The sequence below is a fragment of the Bos indicus genome, chromosome 16 (assembly GCF_029378745.1).
Source record: "Bos indicus isolate NIAB-ARS_2022 breed Sahiwal x Tharparkar chromosome 16, NIAB-ARS_B.indTharparkar_mat_pri_1.0, whole genome shotgun sequence".
In the NCBI taxonomy this organism is placed as follows: domain Eukaryota; kingdom Metazoa; phylum Chordata; class Mammalia; order Artiodactyla; family Bovidae; genus Bos; species Bos indicus.
Window position 1 is genome coordinate 1,657,019 of NC_091775.1, and position 26,594 is coordinate 1,683,612.

At 41.2% G+C, this 26,594-nt stretch overlaps 2 protein-coding genes across 5 annotated transcripts in view; both read left to right on the forward strand.

Annotated features, from left to right (window-relative positions):
* ZC3H11A (zinc finger CCCH-type containing 11A) overlaps nt 1-9,445 on the forward strand; it is a 44,150-nt gene extending 34,705 nt beyond the window's left edge. For both annotated transcript variants that reach the window (XM_070767741.1, XM_019976162.2), the window contains exons 12-17: nt 1,950-2,453; nt 3,267-3,346; nt 5,509-5,839; nt 6,370-6,536; nt 6,964-7,031; nt 7,447-9,445. In XM_070767741.1, the coding sequence (XP_070623842.1) occupies nt 1,950-2,453; nt 3,267-3,346; nt 5,509-5,839; nt 6,370-6,536; nt 6,964-7,031; nt 7,447-7,705 (1,409 nt within the window). In that variant the 3' untranslated portion in view covers nt 7,706-9,445. The remainder of the gene's footprint in view (nt 1-1,949; nt 2,454-3,266; nt 3,347-5,508; nt 5,840-6,369; nt 6,537-6,963; nt 7,032-7,446) is intronic.
* Nucleotides 9,446-20,209: 10,764 nt separating this feature from the next.
* SNRPE (small nuclear ribonucleoprotein polypeptide E) lies at nt 20,210-26,219 on the forward strand. Of its 3 annotated transcripts, none has more exons than XM_019976853.2 (5): nt 20,210-20,350; nt 21,077-21,103; nt 22,566-22,628; nt 23,535-23,613; nt 26,005-26,219. In XM_019976853.2, exons 1-5 carry the CDS (start codon nt 20,297-20,299, stop codon nt 26,058-26,060), a joined length of 279 nt encoding a protein of 92 aa, XP_019832412.1. In that variant the 5' UTR covers nt 20,210-20,296; the 3' UTR covers nt 26,061-26,219. The 3 variants fall into 3 exon arrangements, with proteins under 3 accessions (XP_019832412.1, XP_070623844.1, XP_070623845.1); XM_070767743.1 differs by having other exon boundaries at nt 20,221-20,332; XM_070767744.1 differs by lacking the exon at nt 21,077-21,103 and having other exon boundaries at nt 20,222-20,332.
* The last annotated feature ends 375 nt before the right edge of the window (nt 26,220-26,594 follow it).

Here is a 26,594-nt window from a genome sequence, read left to right on the forward strand (position 1 = left end):
AGGCTGAGGGCTCATGGAATTGCTGTAGTAGAAAAGCCTTGGTTTACTTTCAGAGAGCAAGTAACTGTTTTCTAGCTTTGCTTTTCCTTTTCTCCCTCATCTCTCCTTTTTTTGCTTGGCATTTGGGAAAGCCTGAAATTTCCATGTTTTACTTCTCTTCCACCCAACATCGTTGTAATGTGCTTCCTTTCCCTACAGAGTCTTCTCTTTTTAGAGAGCAATTCTTAGGAGAAGGTCTTCACTGACTCAACTGTTCTGAAAATCATGCTTTATTTCTACCACTGTTAGTTTTCATACTAGTTTGGCAGATTTTTTTTGTCTCTTTGAGAAAGAACAGATCTCACTCCTATACTTTTATCTGTTCTTCTGTTTCTGTAATTTCAGACATCTTTCTGTCTCAAATTTCTCAAGACTTATGTTCTGCCACTGGCATCCTTGTTTTCCATGGCTATTGTGGGTTTATTCTTTTAATGTCTTCTCTGTTGTTTTGATGAAATTTTGTAGTATAGGCAAATGGGGTCTCTGTCGCCATTCATGTACTTAAAGTGATAATTTTGAGATCAGACTACCGTCTTGAAATGGAAGAATTTTTATTTAAAAAAACCTTAGAAATATCAGTGAGTGAATGCTTCCCCTGTAATAGGTTCTATACTAAAACAAATATAGTCACTGTTTTCGTGATGTGGAAATATAAGCAGTTATTGTACTGTGTGATCAGTACCATGATCAGAGAAACAGACTAGACTGGAGGGTGTCAGGTTCTGAGCTGAGCTCACTCTAACTAGGCAGCAGCGGAAGTGTGCCCAGTAGGGACTGTTCATGTAGAAAGGACAGCATTTTCAAAGATTCAAAAGATGAGACAGAATGTGGTATGTTTAAGGTTATAAAAGATATTTTTTGTTTTTGGTGTTTCATTAAAAGGTATTATTTAGTATTAAATATGTGTGTGTATAATTTCCATATTCTTATTTTTCTCACATTACTTCATTATTTCTTTCTTTGACCCCTGCCAAATATGAAATTTGCTCTTTAGTTTAAACACATAAAGAATGATTAATGTATTTTGAAAAATAACTCTTCAGTGGCATGCCAGTCTCTGGGCCTTTTTCATTTTTCTTCTGTCTTAACCTGTTTTACCTCCTTCTCACTCTTTAAATATCACTTAAATATTACTTACTCTGCAAAGCTTCCCTTAACCAAGCTTTGGATGTTCTTGCTGTATACGTCTACATAGCATTATATAGTTGCCTTCAACTACATGGATTTGAACTGTGTGGGTCCTCTTATATGCAGATTTTTTTTTTCCAGTATAAGTACTTACTGTAGTACTACCCAATCTATGATGGTTGGTTGAATCCACAGATGCAGAACCATGGATGCAGAGCCCAGTTGTAAAGTTTTATATGGGGGTTTTCAATTGCACAGGATTCAGTGCCCAGATAATCCCACCCCAGTCCCTGCATTGTTCAAAGGTCAACTGCACTTCTTTTATCAAAGCTGTTATTATTAGCACACTTTGTTGTTGCTTAATTATTGGTTTGTCAGACTGCAGACTACATGTGTGGGCAGTTTGTGTTTTGCTTACCATTATATTTCTAGTGTAGTATCTGGCAGATGTTTGTATCTATCCATGAATGGAAGAACTAACTTATTCTTTTTAGTAAGATTTATAATGACAACCCTCTCCAACTAGTAAAAGGCTTTCAGGATCCTCAAGAATAAACTTCTGAATAGATATCCAGATCAGTCATTTTTGCCGCCTCCATGTTTTCCTTGAGGACCACTATCTAAAATTGAGGTTGAAACTAACGTGCTTTTGTTCATTTTAATTTCTTGCCTAAATTATACGACTCTTATTGGACTCTGTCCTGACCCAAGAATAGAGAGATCGTAAGTTGTTAAGAGATGAACTCCACATACAGTGATTTGTTTTCCCCCCATGAAAACAGAGAAAGTTACTAAAGTTGGTGAGATTCATGTGAAGACATTAGAAGAAATTCTTCTTGAAAGAGCCAATCAGAAACGTGGAGAATTGCAAACTAAACTCAAGACAGAAGGACCTTCGAAAGTTGATGATTCTACATCAGGAGCAAGAACCTCCTCCACCATCCGAATCAAAACATTCTCCGAGGTCTTGGCTGAAAAGAAGCACCGGCAGCAGGAAGCAGAGAGACAAAAGGGCAAAAAGGACGTGAGCTGTGTCAAGCCAAAGACTGACAATGAAATGAAAAAAACAGTGATTTTGCCACCCACTGTAGCCAGCAGAGGACAATCAGAGGAACCTGCAGGTAAAGCAAAGTCTATGCAGGAAGTGCATATCAAGACGCTGGAAGAAATTAAACTGGAGAAGGCTCTCCGGGTGCAGCAGAGCTCTGAGAGCAGCACCAGCTCCCAGCCTCAGCCTGAGGCTATGCCAGCGGCAAAACGGCTTCTCCGGATCACTAAGAAAACAGGTAACAAAAGAACTTGATCTGTAATACCTTTTCCCCAGATAATATTTCAAATGGCAGTATTCCACACAATATTCATAGGATTTCTGTGAGAATTTTTTCTTTACTCAGATAACTTTGAAAACCACTGGATTAAAAGAAATTTTACTGGTCCAGTGGTTAGGGCTCTGTACTTACACTGTAAGGAGACACGGGTTCCATCCCTGGTTGGGGGAGTAAGATCCTGCAAGCCACATAGCACCCCGCTCCCCTCTCCCCGCCACACACACACAAAAAGTGAAGCTGTTTCTTTATAGCAGTTTATATAGAGCTTTGATGTCTTAATGTGCATTTTGAATCTGTATGAGAACTAAACAGATTTTGTCTACAGTTTTATTTGCCCTGTCTTTATTCTTTAAAAAAAATTTTTTTTTATTGATTGCTTTATTTTTAGCGGTGCTGGGTCTTCATTGCTGCATGCGGCTTTCTTTAGCTGTGGTTAGCAGAGGCTGCGCTAGTTGTGTGCGTGCTGCCGCCTGTGGGTGGCTCCTCTTGTTGCAGAGCACAGGCTGCAGGGCGCTCAGACTTCAGTAGTTGTGGCATTCAGGCTCAGTAGTTATCATGGGAGCTTAGTTGTTCCCAGGCATCTGGGATCGTCCCCAGGTCAGGGATTGAACCCGTGTCTCCTGCATTGGCAGGTGAGTTCTTAACCGCCTCATTAAGAGGATACCAGAGGAGTCCTTGTTACTTTTTTGAAGAAAAGTTTTATTTAACTTCATCTGTTATTAAGTTGCAGCATGAATGAAATTATTAATGGTGCTTTTAATGTGAATCTAGGTATAAAAGAAGAGAAGAAACTTCAAGAAGAAAGTGATGTTGCTTCTCAGAGCAGTGTTTCTAGAACAGAAGCTAAAAAGGTGGGTTTATTTAGATTGATTTTATAGGTTTGTCCATGGCAGGCAAAGGTTAGATGAATGATAAGTGTTCTTTTAAGTTTCTGTTTAATACTTCACTGATATATCTTTCACTGTGCTTGTAATTTTCCTTCAGAGTTTTCTGTACTTTTATGTGTATCAATATTTAATGCCTTTTAAGTTGTTTTTGAAAAGTGTTAGTTGCTCAGTCATGTCCCACTCTGCAACCCCACAGACTGTAGCCCTCTAGGCTTCTCCATCCATGGGATTTTCCAGGCAAGAATACTGGAAACTTTTTAATTGGCCATTAATATTTTTTAAAGTAAGTTTTTCCCCTGCCTTTCAGAGTAATGCTGCTCATTTGTAAAACTAGGGATTTTCTTTTTTAAGAATGAGTAACCCCTTTATTCATTCTGGATTGTAGAATAATTCTACAATCCAGATGTTACCACAGTTAGTTTTTTTATGCATTTCTTTCAGGCCTTTTCCTTTATTAAAAAAATATTTACCTGTTTGGCTGCCTCTGGTGTTAGTTGTGGCTTGCAAGGTCTTCATTTCAGCATGCAGGCTTTTCGTTGCAGTGAGTAGGCTTCTCTTCAGCTGTGGTGCGTGGGCCCCGGGGCTCAGGGCTCTCAGCAGCTGTGGTGCGTGTGCCCCGGGGCTGAGGGGTTTCAGCAGCTGTGGTGCGTGGGCACCGGGGTTCAAGGCTTTCAGCAGCTGTGGTCCGTGGGCCCCAGGGCTCAAGGCTCTCAGCAGCTGTGGTGTGTGGGCACCGGGGTTCAAGGCTTTCAGCAGCTGTGGTGCGTGGGCACCGGGGTTCAAGGCTTTCAGCAGCTGTGGTGCGTGCGCCCCGGGGCTGAGGGGTTTCAGCAGCTGTGGTGCGTGGGCACCGGGGCTGAGGGGTTTCAGCAGCTGTGGTGCGTGGGCACCGGGGTTCAAGGCTTTCAGCAGCTGTGGTGCATGGGCACCGGGGTTCAAGGCTTTCAGCAGCTGTGGTGCGTGGGCACCGGGGCTGAGGGGTTTCAGCAGCTGTGGTGCGTGGGCACCGGGGTTCAAGGCTTTCAGCAGCTGTGGTGCGTGCGCCCCGGGGCTGAGGGGTTTCAGCAGCTGTGGTGCGTGGGCACCGGGCCTGAGGGGTTTCAGTAGCTGTGGTGCGTGGGCACTGGGGCTCAGTGGTTTCAGCAGCTGTGGTGCGTGGGCACCGGGGCTGAGGGGTTTCAGTAGCTGTGGTGCGTGGGCACCGGGGCTGAGGGGTTTCAGTAGCTGTGGTGCGTGGGCACTGGGGCTCAGTGGTTTCAGCAGCTGTGGTGCTCAGACTTAGTGCCTGCCCCCCCCCCCCCCCCCGCACGTGGACTCCTTCCCCAACCAGGGATTGAACCCACGTCCTCTGCATTGGAAGGCAGATTCTTCTTAACCATTGGACAACCAGGAAAGTCCCTCAAGCCTTTGCTTTATATATTTATGTAAGTGAATGTGTTTAATGTTTAACTCATATTTAGAACATAATTGAGAACTCTACAGTGTATCATTTTGCAGCCTACTTTACCATATTAATAATTCTTTCAGATGATAGCTTTTGCTGGTCATTTAGTGTCCTGTTACACAAATATAGTCTGTTTCTGAACTAGATTGTTTTACACAATTAAGATGGTGAACATCTTTGTACAGAATCTTTGAGCAAGTGTCTGATTAGGAAACATTTTGTATTAGACTTATGGTCAGGATTGTCTACCTATAGAATTTGGGTTTTTATTGTTCCACACATCTTCAATCTTTTACCTTGAGTTTTCTACTTAATAGAGGACTTCCCTGTTGGCTGAGACAGTAAAGAATCCGCCTGCAGTGTGGGAGACTTGGGTGCAGTCCCTGGGTCGGGAAGACCCCCTGGAGACGGAGATGACTGCCCACTCCGGTCTTCTTGCCTGGACAGTCCCACGGACAGTACAGTCCATGGGGTCGCAAAAGAGTAGGACATGACTGAGCAACTAGCACTTTCACTTTCACTTCTGTTTAATATAAAATAAAGAGCAAAAGCTCTTATATTCTGGATCGTATCTAGAAACTGCTTGACTTAGATGTTAGCCTGTTAACTTACAAATAATAATTATCATACACATTGTTAGAGGTACTGGATTTTTAATTCTGTCATTTAAATTTATCCATAGGCTTCAGATGAGACCACAACAGTTGGCATCACTAAAATTCAAGACAAGAGATGTAAGACAGTGAGAGAAAAGTATGTGCCCAAATTGCCAGAGAAGGGAACCTCACAGAAGGAAAAATCAATTTTGACACCCCTTCGGGGAGATTTACTCTCTTACAGTACCGAGTTAGCTGAGAAACCAGTGCTCACCACCATGCTAGGCATCACACGGCACCTGACTAAGCGGCTTCCTTCAAAGTCATCCCAGAAGGCAAAGGTAGAAACCTCAGGGATTGGGGACTCAATATTGAATGTGAAATGTGCAACACAGCCCTTGGAAAAACGAAGTAAAGGTGAGTATTTTTACTAGTGCATCTTTCTTTAGAATTTCAAAGTTACTGAGTTTCGGTGACTGCCTGGCAATAATTGGGTTGAATTTCATTTGCCTTTGTTTACTGGTCACACAGGTGGATAGTGATATTTCTGATAATTCTGTTTTTAAAAGACAAAAAGACTAGATGAGTTCCTTTCTCACAATTTAAAATTGATCTTTATAAAGCTTTATCTAAAACTTTCCATGGTGCATTTTTTCCCTCTGGTTTTGAAGGAGAGAAACACTGGGAAAATGAAGAGCAGTAGCAAATTCAAAAGCCATTGAAATGAATTGCTTCATGGAATAAATATGTGTGTGTGTGTGTGTTTATGGCTGTGTGTAGTACATATTGCTGATGGGTCATCTTTAATCTGGCTTTCTTGTTTGGTTGGTTTTTAAATTATTTGTGATGTTACTGTTGCTGAGAAGGAATTTTGATATTCCAAATTTTATTCTCCATGTAAAAAGGGGATTATTTTAGCTTTTAATCAGATATTTTCTGTCTTGTAGCTAAACCTAAAGTGAATGTGAAGCCATCTGTGGTTAAAGTTGTCTCATCACCCAAATTGGCTCCAAAACGTAAGGCGGTGGAGGTCCACCCTGCTGTCATTGCAGCTGTGAAGCCACTCAACTCCAGCAGTGTCCTGCTGGAAAGCTCAGCCAAAAAAGCAGCTGTGGTAAGAAGTGGATCAACTCAGGGGCGCTTTGGTCTGTGTGATAGGAAAGCAAGAAAGATTCTTTTTTAGCTCTCTCTATTACGTGTAACATCTTCTGTCACTTCCTAAGTATTTTTTTTTAGTTGTTCAGGTAGTTACTATATTTTATATTTACAGCTTAGGGGTTTTGGGGTTTTTTTTAAGCCTAATTATAATATTTTGCTTATTTGTACATTCTATCTTTGGATTATTGATTCTTGGATCGATCCTTAGATTCCTAGTCTTAAAGAATGGTAGACATGATTCTAGTGAAAAAAAGTGAAAGTCGCCCTGTCGTGTCCAACACTTTGCAACCCCATGATTCTAAGAAGGCAGCAAAAAAAAATGAATCTGCTCAAATTTAAAAGTCTGACTTTCCCACTGAGTTACCTTACTCTCACTTTTGTAGGCTATTGTCCCACTTCTCTCTGAGGACAAATCAGTCACTGTGCCTGAGACAGAAAAACCTAGAGACAGGTAATACCTTGCACTTCTTTTTAACCAACCTTTAGACCACTATTACCATTTTTGTTTTCTAAAGAATAACACTGCTAGATAATTTGAAATATTTACAATTTAGCTACATCTAAGTACATCTGTTAAACTTCAAATTAACTGCAAAAAACCCTGATATTCAGGGTTGCTGTTCTCTTTTGGTGCTATTGTTTGTATTTTGCCTGTATTATTAAAAAAATGTTTTTAAACACCTATCTGAATTCTCCTTTAAAGGGTGAAACTGGTTTATCCCAAATCAGTAAAACAGTTCTTTATCTGTTTTCTCAAAAACAACTCTTCACTAAAATTCTTTGTGTACCTGGGACCAGGTGATCCGACCTGCCAACCATTGACAAAGGGCAGTTATCTAATAACCTTTGGGGTTTTTTTCTTACAGTTTTGTACTGCCTCCAGCCCAGTCCTCTTCAGAGCCTCCCCCCCCGGAAGTATCTGGCCCTTCCTCATCCCAGATGGCCACAAAAACTCGCCGACTCAGCTCTGCCTCAACAGGAAAGCCCCCACTTTCTATGGAGGATGATTTTGAGAAACTAATATGGGAGATTTCAGGAGGCAAATTAGAAGCTGAGATTGACCTGGATCCTGGGAAGGATGAAGATGACCTTCTGCTTGAGCTGTCAGAAATGATTGATAGCTGAAGGTGGTAGTAGGACATTTAAAGCAAAACAAACAAAAAAACTCACCAAAAAACTGGACTTAGTTTCATCTATTATAACATTTATCCAAAATGATGATTTCTTTAGTCTAGAATTTGCCCCAAATCAGAAGTGTACGTCTGAATTATCCACATGAGTCCTGGATTCCTTGGGGTCAGATTTTTAAATCCCTTGGTAATCATTTTGTCCATTTGATACCATTGTTCAGCATCTTTGAGAAAAAAGTTCTGTCTTACCCCTCTCTCCACAAAAAGACTGAGCGGGAGACCTAAGTGAAAGGGTGCAAGAAAACTTAGTGACTCCTTGAGGTGTTTGTCAGTTTTTACCTTTTTTCCCTTTATTGTATAATTTCTTTTATGTATTGTCTTAATGTACCTATTGTTAACCTGAGTTCGAAAAGGGTGAAGACAGCTGCTACCATTAAGGACCAAATTTCATGCCACCACTAAAAAAAAAAATCCACTCAGTCTGTGTTAAATTGTATGTCTTTTTAAAGGTATTTGGAGACTTCAACTAAGCTTTTAGAAACAGCTGAGCAGCTCAGGAAACCTGTAATTTGGACATAACTTTTTGGACCTGATTTTCATGCTTCTGCTCTGTAAGCCTCTGAAGGGCAATAGCTAATTTATTATTACTGTAATTTTTTAAGGCTTTAAAGTGCCTCAGGGGTCCTCTGAAACTAATTTTCTATTTCTGGGGTTCCCTGGATTCTTAAAAAGAGATGGTGACATAATGATTACAGGAATTTATTTTTTAGCACGAAAGTTGTCCCTTCTCTTCTTTAGTACTTGCTTCCTTACTAGTGCTGTATTATCACAGGGATAAAAATTGGTTAATTTTTTTCATTTCTGATTCTCCTTGCAAACTCCTCTTGCCCAGTATTTATTTGGTGCCCTTTACCCACCTGAGGGGGAAGAACGAGCTCACTCAAGCTGCCATTATTTATCCATGGACTACAGCAGTACCCAGAATTGTACTGTAGCAGGAGTTACCGAGATGCTCTGGGGGTGTATTGTATGCCTTCCGGTTTTCTTCATTTCTGAATTGAGTTTTCTTTTCTTGATGTTGATCTCCTTCATATCACCTCAAGGTTTAGACTTGTGAAGGAGGAACAAGTACGATGGGGATAATAGTCTTGAAAGGAGACATATTGTACATAATCAAAAGGAAGAGGAAAGGACCTGCCCGTTTTGATACTTCGCTGTAGGTGGCCAGTTTTGTTTCTCAAAAGGAAATCTGACCCACCTGTCATGTTGGCTCCTAAGGAACTGCTGTTGTAAGCGGCTCATCAAGAGTTGAACCTCATGTAGCCTTGTTGGGAATATGAAAAGGAAGAAAGCCACAGGACTGCCCATTTCAGTCTTGGGAAGATCTGGATGATTCTACACAAGCAAAAATGACTTGAAATTTATGTATAGATACTTATCTACCAGTCCATCTTCAGCTGACTGAATGTTGTCTAATAGCCCTTCTCCAAAGCAGGGGTGAAATGTTCTGGTTTCACCACAGATTTTCTACTCATTTCATGTGTGGAATCGGCTTGTAGATTCCAGGTCCCTTTTGTATATAACCTTTATTCTTTTGCTTTTAAAAAAAAATTTTGTTTCATATTTAAAGCCTTGTGTTAGTGATTCATGTTCACCATTATTTGAACAGTTTGCCATTACAGCAAGATAAATACTTATTTGTGTTTTAAATAAAACTGGTGTAGGAATGTCTTGATGTTGTGAGTTAAGTAGTCATACATCACTTCGGGCTGAGATCTGCCTCAGTAGAGGCTCAATTAGAATGTTGTTGAACCTTTGTGTACGTGATCCAATCTCACAGATTCTACTTGTCTTTAGAAACCTTTTACAAGGATATGCTGCCAAACTTCCCACATGTGAGGATTTTTTTCTGACAGTGATGCTTACCCATTATTATTCTAACTCAAGTAATGTCATTAATTCTTTTTAAAAAAAGGGGGTTTAGAAGCGATCTCAGGTGGCTTCAATAATTTAGAATTTTCAAGCATGAAAGCATATATGAAATTTTTAGTTGAGGGAAGTCCAGTTTTTTGTTATGGAAATACACATAAATTTGTTAACCACCAAAGAATATAGGCCTTCCGAGATGGCACAGTGGTAAAGAATCGCCTGCCAGTCAGTGCCTGGGTTGGGAAGATCCCCTGGAATAGGAAGTCACAACCTGCTCCAGTGTTCTGCCTGGAAGATTGAATGGACAGATGAGCCTGCTGGGCCAGCGTCCACAGGGTTGCAGAGACATGACTCAGCACACACACAACATTAATTTTTCCACATAGTCTAAAAGTCTTCCCCAACAAGTTGAATCAACTTTTCACAGAAAGCAAAAGATTGCATATTCAGTTTTGAGTGATGATGGTTTTCAATTTCAACAGGAAAAAGGTCCAAATGTACAATTTGGCAATAGCCAGAGATTTCAGAATAATGTGCAGCTTGTGTGTTTGTGTCAATAAATGATCCCTCAAAGTTCTGGCCTTAACCTCAAATTCCAGTGGTCCTCTCTCATGTGGCCAGAACATAGTTTATGTTCCTCAGGGCCAGTCTGTGGTCAGTGTTTAGATACAGTTTCAGAAATAAAGCTTATTCTCCATACTGATCAAAGTTTTATGATCCTTTTCGAAAATTGTGGCTTCATTTTGCCAGACTGTTTCTGCAGTTCTTTAAAATAAACTAGCTAACGTGTACTGAGATGTACTGAGTACTTCTTACGTGCCTGTGAATTCACATATCTATTTCGACACTAATCCTAGACTGCATTGGAAGATTACTGCTTTTTATCCCCACTGTAGTGTCAAAATCAGTATTTTCAGATATAACAATAAGAAAGTATATTTTTATGTGCAGTTGGGTTTGATTTGTTGAACCTTTGAAGAACTTGCTTAAATCAGATCTTTGAAAGCTGCTGAATAAATATATGGAAGTACCCACAGGTTATACATCTGACCATATTAATAATTCTCTAAACTCGTTGAATTTTTGAAGTAAAGCTACAGGCATCAATGCAAAAATACTTAATATCTTTTTAACATTTTACAGTAAAAGGGTCAGAGTATAAAAATGGCCCCAAATAACAGCAATTAAGAATTTATGTTTTTACCCAAATAGGCAAAAGCCCAAGGTGGCTCCATTCTTTTCAGGCTAAAAAAACAAAAAACATGTATTTTTAAAAACAGGAATCACTAAGTGGGCCCATTAGTAAAGTTTGCTTGGATATGACTGGGAAGGTGTTGCTGCATTGAAATCAGTGGGAATGAGCAAATAGTGGGTTAAAACTCAGTATGCCTGTTCCTGGCTTTTTGTTCTAGATTCTGTGACTGACTTGTCTTCAGATAGGAAGACAACAGCCTGTTAAGATGAAGGGTAAACTCACCCAATGTTGAGAATGCAGAGGTGGAAAAATGCTCCAGTAAAAGATTATTGTAGGACTCCTGGTGGTCCAGTGGTTGAGACTACACACACCATCCGGGAACCATCTATAGATAGCATCATCCATTTAATACTTATACCCACTTCATTCCTGTTACTTTTCCCTTAAAAGTATTTCAGAGCTGGGCTTTGCTTCATAAATTCACTACACACTTCCACTGCAGCAGGCACAGGTTTGATCCCTGGTCAGGGAACTGAGATTCTGCATGCCATGGCCAAAGAAAAATCGACTGTTTGCTGAATAGACATGACTGAGATAAGGCATTGGATGGAGGAAGAGAAGCTTCAAGGGAAAAGAGAAGTGAAATAGAAGGATCCCTTCCCTGGTAGGTGTATTTGTTAATGAGTTCACTTATTTGGCTTGAGAGGTCAAGGAAGATAGTCAAGTTTAGAAAAACTGAGGAAACGTGAAAGAAATACATTGGCGTAACTGCCACAGAAGTATTTTAGACTACCCTCCCTTGAAGAGGCTCAAATTAGAACACAGATTCTTACCTCATTAAACACTGCTGGCCGTTAAGGACAGAGAATTTAGGAAGCAAACCCCAGCTTTGACATACTTTTAAGGAAAAAGTAACAGGAATGAAATGGGTATAAGTATTAAACGGATGATGCTATCCATAGATGGTTCGCAGGTGGTGCAGTGGTAAAGAATCCATCAGCCAGTGCTGGAGATGCAAAAGATGTGTGTTCAATCTCTGGTTCAGGAAGATCCCCTGGAGTAGGAAATGGCAGTATTCTTGCCTGGAAAATTCGACGAACAGAGGAGCCTGGCAGGCTACAGTCCGTAGGGATGCAGAGTCAGACACCACTGAGCAGCCGAGCACACAAAAACAAACATCTATAGAGAGGATGATGAGAGATCAGTGAGCTCCAGACTGGTCAGAGCAGGTTTCCTTGTGATATTAGGTCTGGAATTTTGTATAGTTCAGTAAAGGAGATGATTTGGCTGTAAACAAAGCCAAAAATTTGAGCAGCTAATGTTTGTTTTTAATGATCTCTGATCATCCCATTGGTAGTCTCAGAGTCTGTCTTGTCTTATTCTTGCTCAGATTGCTGACAGCTGTTCCTGGCCAAAGAATAAACTTTTTTTTTTTTTTTTAAAAAGGATCTATTTTAAATGTGAATTGGAGTCACTCTGCTCATAAAATCCTCATGTGCCTTCCTCTTCCCTCCAAAATTAAACTCAAGTGCCTTAGCACAGCATGCAAGGCCCTGTTGTACTAGCCTCTCCCGTCATTCACCCTTCACTCTCTACACGTGTAAAACTACTGGCAGTTGACTTCCCTTGTACACTAATCTCACTGTTTGCCTTTGTTAATGCTGTCTTCTCTTTTCTCATCTTTTTTTCTGCTAACTCCTACATACTATACGACTCGCGGATTACCTCTCCCTATACCCTGCTCTCCCTCTCCCAAACTGGGGTCTGGTGCCTGTCTTCTAGGCACTTACTTTGTTTAATCTTCATTGTTTTAAAAGTACCTGTCCATCTTCCTCAGCAGAATATGCACTGCTTCAGATAGAGGCTCTTACTAACCTATGTATTCTCAGCACCCAGTACCGATCTGGCTCTGAGAAGAATGCCACAGCCTGGGTGGCTTAAACAACAGAAAGGTATTTTCTCACAGTTCTGGAGGCTAGAATCCCACTATCATGGTGTTGGCTAGTTTGGTTTCTTCTGAGGCCTTTCTCTCTGGCTTGCAGATGGTCCCCTTCTCACTGTGTCCTCATATGAGGCATAGTCTTCCCTCTATGCCCATGTCTGTGGCTTTTATTTATACTTATTTATGGCTGTGCTGGATCCTCGTTGCTGAGTGTGGGTGTTTTCTAGGTTCAGCAAGCAGAGGCCACTCTGCAGTCGTACGAGGGCTTCTTGCCGTGGCTTCTCTTGCTGCAGAGCTTTGGCTCTAGAGCCCATGGGCTTCAGTAGTTGGGGCACGTGGTCTTAGCTGCCCCATGATGTGTGGAGTCTTCCTAACCCAGAGATCAGACCCCAGTCCCCTGCATTGGCAGGTGGATTCTTAACCACTGAACCACCAGGGAAGTCCCACGTGTCTGTTTCACTCTCTGTAGAAGGACAGTAGTGACCTTGGATTAGGGCCCACCCATGGGTGTGTGCATACGCACTCAGTCATGTCCGACTCTTTGCAACCCCATGGCTCATCTGTCCATGGAATTTTCCAGGGAATAATATTGGAGCAGTTTACCATTTCCTTCTCGGGGGGATCTTCCCAATCCAGGGCTCAAACCCACAACTCCTGAATCTCCTGTACTGGTAGATGAGTTCTTTAACAGCTGAGCCACCAGAAAAGCCCACCCATATAACCTCATATACCTGAATTTCCACTTTAAGGACCTATTTCTAAGTAGTCACATTCTAGAGGCACTGGGCATAGCTTCAATACATGAATTTTGAGGGCCAAACTTCAGGTCATAACAGAAAGCATTCAACAAATACTGCTGAATGAATGAAAAAGTTCTTGACCCATTTCAGGGGCTATTGATCTTTGCTAGACTGCCCCTATCTCTTCCCAACCCCATTCTTTGTCATGCTTCATTCAGCAAGCTGTGAGTCTTCTGGTTGAGATGCAAGAACTTTAAACTGAGAGAAAGGATATTCTTTTTTTTTTTTTTTTTTCTAACTTTATGTCTCTGTGGGCCAGTTGATTTGCAGATACCTGAAAACTTCAGATTTTACAAGAACATCATGACTAGTTGGAACACACAAAAGGAAACAAATGTGCCGTAGTACTTTTCACTGATAAGTTCATTGAACCAGTGATAAATTCATTCACAAGTTTCAAAATTCAAAATTTTAAACAGCAAAAGTCCTCCCTGCTCCTGACCCAGCTCCCCGCTTCCCCAAGACCAGTTCTGTTTCTCAGGTATTCTAGAGAGATTTTAGGTTCATATAAGCAAATATATTTCTCTCTAATATTATATATAAAACATATCATCTTGCTTTTTATTATATCATGAACAGGCTTAAATTATGAATTACCAATTGATGACAAATCCTGTTTCACCTATACCCATACCAGCTATCCACCCCCTGTTCTGGCCCCCAGGACTAGGGCTAGACTTAGGTGAGCAGAGTGGGCATAATTTAAGGGAGCGCTCACTCTCAGAGTTGTGCTTGCGCATGCAAGTGAGGTGACTTAAATTTTGCTCCTTAGGCTTGCCCCATCTGAGATCCAGCTTTGCTGGCTCTGCTAAATTATTTTGAAGTAAACCTCAGATACATCATAGCTTACTTTTTATCTTACTGTATATTAGATATCTTTTCATATGAGGACACAAAGATCTTCAATTTTTACTATAATTGCATACATAGTATTACATTCTATGAACATGCAATAATTGAGCTAATTCCTATTGATAGACATTTAGGTTGTTTCCCATCTTGGTATTTTAAACAATGCTGCAATGATTATATCACATATGTAAGTTTATTTGTATGATTAAATATCTAGAAATGGAGCTTAATAATTTATATTGCCACCACTTTTTGATCTTGGCCAGCCTAGTCAGGGAAAACGACTTCTTGGTAGTTTAGTTTGCATTTCTTTTCTAATGAGTGAAGTTGAACCTCTTTTCATATGTTTGAAGAAATTTGTATTTCCTTTGCTAAAATTGCCCATTTTTATTTTGGGTCTTTGTATCAGATTAGAAATGGCTGCAAATTCTTTAATGCACTTCTTTAAAGTGGGCTTTAGGGACTTCCCTGGCGGTCCAGTGGCCAAGACTCCCAGCTGCCAATGCAGGGGGCCTGGGTTCAATCCCTGGTCAGGGAACTAGATCCTGCATGCCACAGCTAAGACTGGCACAGCCAAAAAAAAGAGAGAAAGATGGACTCTGTTTTTCCAGCCCTTGAATCTGGCCTGGGGGGTGAACATTATATTAATTCTCGACCTGGCCTTTCAGGGTACCGTTAGCTTCAGTCTTGGCTTCTCGGAGCCTTGAGCCCCCATATAATAAAGCATACCTCACGGCCAGAGAGATCATGTGGTGAGGCCCCAAGGCTACATAGACATGGAGGCTGATTCAGGTGGGGCCAGTCTTCCAAATACACATGCCAAATCCTTAGATACACCTTCTGAAGCAGAAAAATCACCCAGCTGAGCCCTATTCAAACTCTTGACCCACTAAGGTCACAAATTTTTTTTTAAAAAGGCTGTTTTGAAACATGTGAAATGTCATGTATGAAACGAGATGCCAGTCCAGGTTCAATGCACGATGCTGGATGCTTGGGGCTGGTGCACTGGGACGACCCAGAGGGATGGTATGGGGAGGGAGGAGGGAGGAGGGTTCAGGATGGGGAACACATGTATAATTTTTTTAAATTAAAATTGAAAAAAAAAAAAAAAGAAAAAGGCTGTTTTAAGCCATTAACCTTCGTAACATTTCTTACACAGTAATTTTTTTTTATGTATTAGTAAAATTACCCATTTGTTTGATTTAGTATAAACATACTTTTCCCAGATCTTCTCATTTTGCTTATTTTGATAGCTTTTTATTCATGGAAAACTATATAATTTTTATATAATTGAATGTATTACTTTTCTTTTCAAAACCAATTAGAGCATACAAATGAGTAAAATACAAATTTTCAGAACAAGAGAGATGAACTATCTATGATTAAACTAGATGAACTACAAAGAAATTAAAACCAAAGAAAACTAATGCCTGTGTACTCAGTCGTATCCAACTCTCTGCAACCCCATGGACTAGCCCACTAGCGCCTCCGTCCATGGGACTTTCCAGGCAAGAATACTGGAGTGGGTTGCCATTTCCTTCTCCAGGGAATCTTCCCCACCCAGGGATTGAATCTGAATCTCCTGCATTGCAGGCAGATTCCAGGGAAACAAAACTAAAAATTTCTCAAAGACTCAAAATTTGAACAAATAGCCACCGTGTACTTAGATTTAAAAAAATTAATTCTAAGTTGTTCTGGGTTTTATATAATCACAGTAAAAATACCAACAGGACTTTTTTAAATTAGGTAAGCTTATTCTAAAGTTTTAAGGAAAAACAAAAATAACTGGAAAAATTCTATGAACTTTTTGTCCTGCCAAATAAAAATAACAATGATACTAGTCTAAATAGACACTAAGATCAACTGAACAAAATATAAACTCTATACATAAAAACACATACCTACACACACACACTTGATATACTGTAAATGTGGCATTTAAAATTGAATGAGGAACAAAGGGTTATTTTATTTTGTTTGTAATAGTGATGGACAAGTGGATAGCCACCTAGAAACTTTAAAGTTGTATCAGTTCTAGGATATACTGGTATAAATTCTAAATGGATCAAAGATTTAAATGGAAAATGGCAAAAATCACTGAGAAAAAGTAAATCTCTTCTCATGGGTTATATGAGTCAACTGACTGGTTGTAAAGATCAATCCTTAAAAGTTAGGAATCATGCCTTCAGAAATAGGAAAATGTAAAAACAAGTAGCTAAGCATTTCTGCATCTGAGATCAGACAGGTATACTGGTGTGTTCTATTCACACTGTCTTCAAATTCAGCAAATCTCAACTTTTCCATGTGTTTTCTAGATCCTTTTAAAAAATGACTTTCATGTCCTTTGATCTCACATTTTTATGAGGTTGTTATTACTATTATCCTCTTTAAACAGAAGATCTTAAAACTGAGCCAGGACTCTGTGGGGCCTTCCAGGTGACAGACCCCTTTGTATCCCTTTCCTCTTATTTATAGAAAAGCTTTAACCTCCTAGGCCTTCCCTGAGTGTCTAAGAGTAAATTTAATTAGAGAAGTGAGAAAATGCAGAAACAAAGGAAAACAGTCAAACAAGACAAAATAATGATAGTTTAGCCATGAAACAGAGTCAAGGGCTATAGATAATATCCTGAGCCATATCTTTGAGTTGTTCTGCAGGTACTAAAACTGCTAACTACCTCGTGACCATGAACACATAGCCTTCAGACTGGCTGGGGCCTGAAGATTTTAATACTGACCCCTGTGACCTCAGCTGGTTACCTAACCACCCAGTGAGAGAACTGTGCATGAGCTGACCATGTAGCCTCAACCTTCTCCCTTACTTTGTCTTTAAAGATCCTCTCGTAAAAGTCACCGGGGAGTTTGGGTCTGTTGACGGCGAGCTGCCTGTTCCCCTGGCTGCCCTTCACCACGAACCAGTGTCAACAGCTTGGCTTTACTGCTCCTCCTCGGAGCAGACCCAAGTTTGGTTTGGTAACAATCTCAGTTAAACAAGTTACGATTCTGCTACTTGCAGAAGTGTGTCTAAGTGGTGTCCCCTTGGACGAGTCCCTTCAACTCTGAGTTTCAGTTTCCTCATCTATAAAATGGATATTCCAGTTAAAGGAAATTTCTGCCAGCCCGCAGCCCAAGTCCGACCCCTCCCCTCCAGTTGTGTTACCCAGGAAAGGATAAGTTGGAAGGCTGAGACCTTAATGTGTACACATGTACACTACTTCTTCATTGGATCTTTAACGCCATGAGGAAGGAACATTTTTATCTCCATTTTGTTAATAACTTAAGCCAAGACAGGGCAAGGGTGAGTAACATTCTTGGTCACACAGTATAAACGTGCAGGATTTGAGCCTAGAAATCAGGTTTTAGGGTTTTCATTCAACATTGATCCTCCGCTGCCACCTAACAAATAGCTCTCCAAAAAGCTGATGAGAGTGGAATCAGTTACTGGAGTAACCACAGCACCCGGCTTTGAAATCATATCGTCTGTGGCCCAAAGTGTCAGCTGCGGGAGCCCTGAGTTTGGGCTTCTTGGCGGCCCTACCCTGTCCCCCATGACGCAGCTGTTAAGCCTAAATCCCAGAGGAGCAAGCGTTAGAAAAACCTCTGAAGCACACCATTTCAGAGGAGGTAACGCAAAAAAGCAAAATGGCTGTCTGGGGAGGCCTTACAAATAGCTGTGAAAAGAAGAGAAGCGAAAATCAAAGGAGAAAAGGAAAGATATAAACATCTGAATGCAGAGTTCCAAAGAATAGCAAGAAGAGATAAGAAAGCCTTCTTCAGCGATCAATGCAAAGAAATAGAGGACACAACAGAATGGGAAAGACTAGGGATCTCTTCAAGAAAATCAGAGATACCAAAGGAATATTTCATGCAAAGATGAGCTCAATAAAGGACAGAAATGGTATGGACCTAACAGAAGCAGAAGATATTAAAGAGAGATGGCAAGAATACACAGAAGAACTGTACAAAAAGGATCTTCACAACCCAGATAATCACGATGGTGTGATCACTGACCTAGAGCCAGACATCCTGGAATGTGAAGTCAAGTGGGCCTTAGAAAACATCACTACAAACAAAGCTAGTGGAGGAGATGGAATTCCAGTTGAGCTATTCCAAATCCTGAAAGATGATGCTGTGAAAGTGCTGCACTCAATATGCCAGCAAATTTGGAAAACTCAGCAGTGGCCACAGGCCTGGAAAAGGTCAGTTTTCATTCCAATCCCAAATAAAGGCAATGCCAAAGAATGCCCAAACTACCGCACAATTGCACTCACCTCACACGCTAGTAAAGTAATGCTCAAAATTCTCCAAGCCAGGCTTTAGCAACATGTGAACCGTGAACTTCCTGATGTTCAAGCTGGTTTTAGAAAAGGCAGAGGAACCAGACATCAAATTGCCAACATCCGGGGATCATGGAAAAAGCAAGAGAGTTCCAGAAGAACATCTATTTCTGCTTTATTGACTATGCCAAAGCCTTTGACTGTGTGGATCACAATAAACTGTGGAAAATTCTGAAAGAGATGGGAATACCAGACCACCTGATCTGCCTCTTGAGAAATTTGTATGCAGGTCAGGAAGCAACAGTTAAAACTGGACATGGAACAACAGACTGGTTCCAAATAGGAAAAGGAGTTCGTCAAGGCTGTATATTGTCACCCTGTTTATTTAACTTATATGCAGAGTATATCATGAGAAACGCTAGACTGGAAGAAACACAAGCTGGAATCAAGATTGCCGGGAGAAATATCAATAACCTCAGATATGCAGATGACACCACCCTTATGGCAGAAAGTGAAGAGGAACTCAAAAGCCTCTTGATGAAAGAGAAAGTGGAGAGTGAAAAAGTTGGCTTAAAGCTCAACATTCAGAAAACGAAGATCATGGCATCCAGTCCCACCACTTCATGGGAAATAGAGGGGGAAACAGTGTCAGACTTTATTTTTCTGGGCTCCAAAATCACTGCAGATGGTGACTGTAGCCATGAAATTAAAAGACGCTTACTCCTTGGAAGTAAAGTTATGACCAACCTAGATAGCATATTCAAAAGCAGAGACATTACTTTGCCAACAAAGGTTCGTCTAGTCAAGGCTATGGTTTTTCCTGTGATCATGTATGGATGTGAGAGTTGGACTGTGAAGAAGGCTGAGCGCCGAAGAAATGAGGCTTTTGAACTGTGGTATTGGAGAAGACTCTTGAGAGTCCCTTGGACTGCAAGGAGATCCAACCAGTCCATTCTGAAGGAGATCAGCCCTGGGATTTCTTTGGAAGGAATGATGCTAAAGCTGAAACTCCAGTACTTTGGCCACCTCATGCGAAGAGTTGACTCATTGGAAAAGAATCTGATGCTGGGAGGGATTGGGGGCAGCAGGAGAAGGGGACGACAGAGGATGAGATGGCTGGATGGCATCACTGACTCGATGGACGTGAGTCTGGGTGAACTCCGGGAGTTGGTGATGGACAGGGAGGCCTGGCGTGCTGCGATTCATGGGGTCGCAAAGAGTCGGACACGACTGAGCGACTGATCTGATCTGATCTGAACGCGGGGGAACGATCCGGCTCATAAAACCGACTCAAAAGCGAAGTCGCGATGGGCAGCCGCGGTCGCCGCACAATCGAAGCTGCGCTCCCCCTCCAACCTCCCTCCAGGTGGCGCTGCAGGACCAACCCGCCTTCCGAAACGGAGTCGCCGCCGTGCGGCCTCCCCGGGATGCTCTGGAGCACCGAAATAACCGACTCCTGTGGCTAGAGAGGTATTTCCCAGGAACCGCCCACGTCGCCGCCTGAGCACCACGCACTTCCGCTTCCGGCTCGTTGTTCCGGAAGTTGCTTTCTGAGAGAGAGTGTGGAGCACTGTGGTGCTTGTGAGCTTCCAGCATGGCGTACCGGGGCCAGGGCCAGAAGGTGCAGAAGGTGATGGTGCAGCCCATCGTATCCTGCTCGATGCGTGAGCAGTAGGAGCTTTGGGCCGGGAAATGAGGGGCGAAGGAGGAGACAGGGTAGGCCCGAGGGAGCGGAGTGCGGCCGCTTATCCCATGAGCCCCTGGGGCGGCAGAGGCTAGGAGAAAGCGCGGGGAGTTGAAGAACCAGTTATGGGCGGGAGGTAGGCTCGGGCAGACCCTGCGTTGGAGAATGCGGTAGTGGTGGGGTGAGCGGGGAAGACGACTTTAATTATATACTGACTGAAAGCGGGTGTTACTGCTTTCCACCGGGAGGGAGACCTCGGCGCGGAAGAAACTCCAGGAAGATGAGAGTGGGAGCTATTCCTTTATAGTATTTAGTGATGTCCTAATGGGTGTTTGGACTTAACCAGGTGGCTCAGAATCCTTCTGCCGATGCGGGAGACGGGATTTTTGATCCCAGAGTGGGGAAGATCCCATGGAGAAGGAAGTGGCAGCCCACCCCAGACTTCTTGCCTGGAAAGTCCCATGGACAGAGGAACCTGGGGGGCTACAGTCCATGGGGTCACAAGAGTGGGACAGGACCTAGCGACTGAACAGCAACAGTGGGTACCTTGTTGGGCACTTTCTTTGCCTAGGCACAGAGTTCGCGTTCAGAAAAATGAGATGCGGGTAGATTTAACGAGTTCTAGGAAGCAGAGTCTATGCTTTGCGTGTGGTGTTTTTTTTTTTTTTTTTTCCTTAACTCCTGCTGCAGAATCTCATCTTCAGATACTTGCAAAATGTAAGTTGTTGTCTGTTTTGTTATTTTTAAGTTAAAGGTGAATTTATTTGGCTGTTTGTATCATCCTGTCTGATCATTGTTCTAGAGCCAAAAAATGAAACTGGAGATTGGGAGGGCACTTGAGGAGAAGGAGTGCCAGGAAAGCTCTAATGTGACAAAATGGTATGTAGCCATGCCATGAGCTTCCCTGGTGGCTCAGACGGGAAAGAATCTTCCAGCAATGCAGGAGACCCAGCTTGGATTCCTGGGTGGGGAAGATCCCCTGAATGGCAACCCACTCCAGCATCCTTACCTGGAGAATTCCATGGATAGAAGAGCCTGGAGAGCTACAGTCCATGGGGTCTCAAAGAGTTGGTCATGACTGAGCCCCTAACACAGCCATGCCAACTCCAAGCACGCAAAGAACTGTGTTGTTACTACTTGCAAGACCAAAATTACTAATTTCGAAAAGTAATTACTGGCTGACATGATAGCGGCACTTGGGTATTGGTACCTTCCTTGGGATTATGGCAAGAACATTGGAACCTTTCCATGGCACCTCAGGATGAGACACTGGAAGAAAATTTCAGTCAGCTTTTACTAGGTCATAAGGTGGTGTGCTAAGCACTTTGGGAGGTGGAGACACACTTATCGATAGAAAAGACACTGGAAAAGGAAGATTGGAGGGATAGGTTCAGAGGATTTAGTGAACCCTTTCACTAAACCCTTTCACTCCCTTTCCTTTGGAGGGATTTTTATCAACTCAAAATTTGACCTGGCAGAGCAGAGTATTTATCCCTGAAGGAAAATGTGTTTCCTGTGGTTCTGACAAATTTTAGTATGTGACAACTTAATAGAAAAGCATTAATTTCAAGCCGTTGTAATTTTTAATCACAGGAGTTGAGGGTCTCACTCCTGGTTATTAGGGCTTCCCAGGTGGCACTAGTAGTAAAGAATCTGCCTGCCAGCGCAGGAGATGAGAAGAGATTCGGGTTCCGTCCCTGGGTCAGGATGATCCCCTGGAGGAGGGCATGGCAGCGCACTCCAGTGTTCTTGCTTGGAGGCTCCATCCCTTGGATAGAGGAGGCAGGCTACAGCCCATGGGATTGCAAAGAGTCGGACACAACTTACGCGTTCCTGGTTATTAGGTGTGAGACGTGGAAAACTGAGACGCTAGAGAAGACTGTCTTGCAGCTGGAGTTTGCTCTGGTAGATAAGAAAGAAGCCCCTTTTGCTATCTTGTCACATTTTCACTCTAAATGTACAGAGACTATAAGCAAAAGAAATATGATTGAGTCTCAAAAACACAGGAATATTATTAGTTCCAGTGTAGCATTTATTAAGTGAGAATGTTTCATGGTAAGTAACTTATCTTGGCTTTTATTTGTCAAAGTTTTTTAGGAGCCGTATTTGTCTGTTTGACCAAAGTGGTTGGATTTTGTTCACTTAGTTCTTAACATTTCTGTTTTTCTGATTATTTCAGAGATCGCGGATTCAGGTGTGGCTTTATGAGCAAGTGAATATGCGGATAGAGGGCTGTATCATTGTAAGTCATGATATTTTACCTCAGAGCATGTTGTTCAAAGAAAAAAATTTCCTAAAAGATGGCCAACAGAGCAATATACAAAAAAATCAAAGACCCAACCCACGAAAAGTCCTTCAGGACTCACTGTCCTTGTCTCATTGTTCTACTTAATAGGGATTAGGTAATTCACAAAAGAGAGGGAAAATTAATTTTATAAAATATTTAAACAATGGTATTAGTCTTTAAAGGAGGGATCATAAATAAAATGAGGAGGGAGAAAGATGAGAATTCTTGGTTAGTGATACCTGAATAGAACTGGATGTCCAAGGTAGCAGAGTAATTTAAATAATGTTTTAAAGAAAGAAAATATGGGTGGAAGTGTTATACTAAGAGTCTGGTATTTCTTTGAGACAGTAATCTCCCCTTCCCCTGTTTGTTAGTTGAAAAAACAAGCTCGGTGGTTGGTAGTGATAGTGTATTTGTGGGAACATGGGAAAATTAATACATGTACACACACTGTACTGAGTAGGTTATAAAAGATGTGAATGATGACTTTTTGGCATAGTTAATGAAGTCTAAAGTCCCCAAAGTTCCAGAAGTAATTTGAAGTACATTCCCTCTTTTGTCGTTATTTAAAAAGAGACTTAGGGAGTTTCCTAGTGGCAAAGTAGTTACGATACCAGGCTTTCAATACTGTGGCCTGGGTTCAATTCCTGGTTGGGGAACTAAGATCCTGCAAGCTGTGTGGGGCACTCCCCCTCCCAAAAAAAAAAAGGAAGGAGAGGCTTGAGATGTGGTGTTTCAGCTGGAAGATCAGTGGAGAGATGAATTTCTGAATTTGGTGTTTTTATATATTGCCATATTAATTTAGAACGGTTTGGATATGATTTTACATGAAGATGACAGTCAATTGACTTATTTTTCTAGGGTTTTGATGAGTATATGAACCTCGTATTAGATGACGCAGAAGAGATTCATTCTAAAACAAAGTCAAGAAAACAACTGGGTAAGAATATAGATGGCCTCAAAGAATTATAGAAATTTTTATTCACTTGCAGAATTGAATGAATTGCAACTCATTTCATGTTTAAATTTAGTTTGTATATGAGAAATTATTTGGGAGAGTAGTGTATTCTTAATCATCTTTTGCCACTTATTGTTTATCTCACTCCATTTCTACTTCTGTCTCTCCAGTTGGGAGCTTTCACCAAGGTTACCAAAGACTAATGGTGTTTAATCTAATGGTCCCCATTTTATTGAGCTCTAAATGGCATTTGGCTCTGTGATACTATAGTCAGCTTTTCACTTTTCATTACTAGTTGTTCCTTTTTGAGACTTCTATATATTCATTCTTTAGGACCCAGCCATTAAATGTTTGAGTTGCTTAAGTCTTGGTTCTCAGTCCTCCTGTCACTCAATATTATTTCCTAGGTACTCAAGACTACACTAACAGTTATATTTATATGTTGACTTGCAAATGTACATTTGTAGCTCTAGACCTCTCTCAGCCTCTTCAGTATTTCTACTTGGATGTCTCAAAGGCTCCTCAAAATTAGCATATCAGAATCAAACTCAGTTCCAATGCCTGACACACGATTTAGAGCTATATTAGTGTTTCCTGCCGTAGTAAATGGGACCAGTTCTATTCAGTTTACTAATAAATTTCTCTGCAACTCCAATTTGCTCTGCAGACTCCAGTCATCTTTTTAAAACACTGGCCTGAATTTGTTATCTCTTTGCTTGAAATCCTTTGGTGGCTTCCTGTTGCTCATAGGATAAGAAAATCTTTAATATATCCTTCAAAGTCCTTCATGATCTGGCTTTACCTCCCTCTGCTCATTTTGTATCACTCTGTACTTCATTTTCTGAGGATCATCCACACTTCTTTCAATTCTTGGAATCTGCACATTTGTCTCATCATAAATTTTTGTGTATGCTGTCCCCTGTGTCTTTGGGACTCAGGTCAGGTACCACTTCCTGCGAGGGTTAGGTTTTGTTTTGCCTGGGGTGGGGATGGAGGGAGGGTATGCTGTGCTGAATTTGTAGTAAAACGTTCATTATTGGGGTTGTTAATGTCTGCCACTGGACCACATGCTCCACTAGTGCATGAGTCCTCTCTGTTTTGCTCCCTAGTGTACTTAGTGCGTGCCACATAGTAGAAATTTTAAAATATTTGAATAGTGAAGTCAGTTTCTTGACCCATGTTCTTTAGGATTTATGGCTTCCTCAAGGCTTAAATAATTTCTGTTAAAATTGCATTAAGTTGAGGTTTATTTAGGCATTTTGTCTTTAACTGTTTAATGCCCCAATTGACAGCTCACTAGTATTTTTAAAAGTGGTAGTTTTCAAGTGCCTCTTTTTTCCAGTCCCTGAGAATTCTCTTGAGCCTTATCTTAGCTGTGTGCAAAGTAGATTCTGGGAGTGGTATAATGTTTTGCTTAGCTTCTTCCTGCCTAGGCTTTTTGAAAACCTGGATTTTTCAAATATAAACGTGTCTTATCAGGAAGTGCAAGCTCACCTTACTGACATTATTTATAAATTATTTGCAAAGTATTGATTGCTCATGGTAATATCAACTCTGTAAAACAGGTTAATATTACTTCTTGTGGAATTGCTGATGGTGTTGATTAACATTTCTCAAAGTGTTCTATTGAACACCAGTATTCCTGCAGATATTTATAGATATTTCTCAGGAAGAGTGCCCTTTGCTCAAACAGATTTAGACAGTGTTAGGTAAAACTCAAACAAGTTTGTATATCACAGAATGAAATCCTTATTAAGAACTCTTAAGAATGAGGTTATAGTATGCTGCTGCTAAGTCGTTTCAGTCGTGTCTGACTCTGTGCGACCCCATAGATGGCAGCCCACCAGGCTCCACTGACCCTGGGATTCTCCAGGCAAGAACACCGGAGTGGGTTGCCATTGCCTTCTCCAATGCATGAAAGTGAAAGTGAAGTCGCTCAGTCGTGTCAGACTTTTCTCAACCCCATGGACTGCAGCCTCCCAGGCTCCTCCATCCATGGGATTTTCCAGGCAAGAGTACTGGAGTGGGTTGCCATTGCCTTCTCTGTATAGTATGCTGCAGTTCCTAAAAAATTCATTTCTCAGCTTCTGCAAAATCAGCTTTAGGAAATGTTGGGATAGTTCACTTAGTCTGCAGACACTGTACTTTTCATAAAGTAACATTTCTCTGCCTTCATTAGGTGATTGTTGGAAAAGTGCATATGGTCTGATATGCACAGCCTTTCAACATTGGAACATGTCACATAATTTCACAGACGAGAAAGCATTTTTAGAATCACTCAAGAACGACCTAAAATTCTGAAGCTAAAAGTTACAGTTTTCTGAGTGACTATTAATGGCTTTTTTTTTTTTTTTTTTTAATTTTGTGTTGCAGGTCGGATCATGCTAAAAGGAGATAACATTACTCTGCTCCAAAGTGTCTCCAACTAGAAGTGACAGATGAAGTGAGAAATTGTTTGGCAATACCGTTGGTTTTTTTAGGTGTCCTTTGTTAGAGATGTAGTTCTAAAACATGTATTCATATTGTTCTGCTCACCCTTATGTTATTACCAGATGACAATAAATGCTGTGGGACTGTTTTTATCAAAATATTTACCTTATTTTTTCTATCCAGTTATAGAGTTTTTACACAATGTCACCGTTAGCTGTTAGTGTTTATTTTAAAGTTTTCTGAGGGATGGCACTTGCCCTGAACATTTCTGTGAAAAACATTCTGTTTTTCACAGAACTGGGATTTGTAGATCCTTAAGGCAAAGACTAGGAATTCTGCCTGATGTGACTTCTGATACTGGGTGGTGTAGCAGGGGAGCGTTCACAAAAGTAAAGATTATGGTGCTAATATATGTTTTCATCATCAGTTCTAATTCTGGAAGCTGGGACACCAGGGCTTCTAGCCACATTATGTTGAGAACATTATAAGGGCTCAGTATCTGCTTAGCACTCTGTTAGAGTTACTGTGTGAGG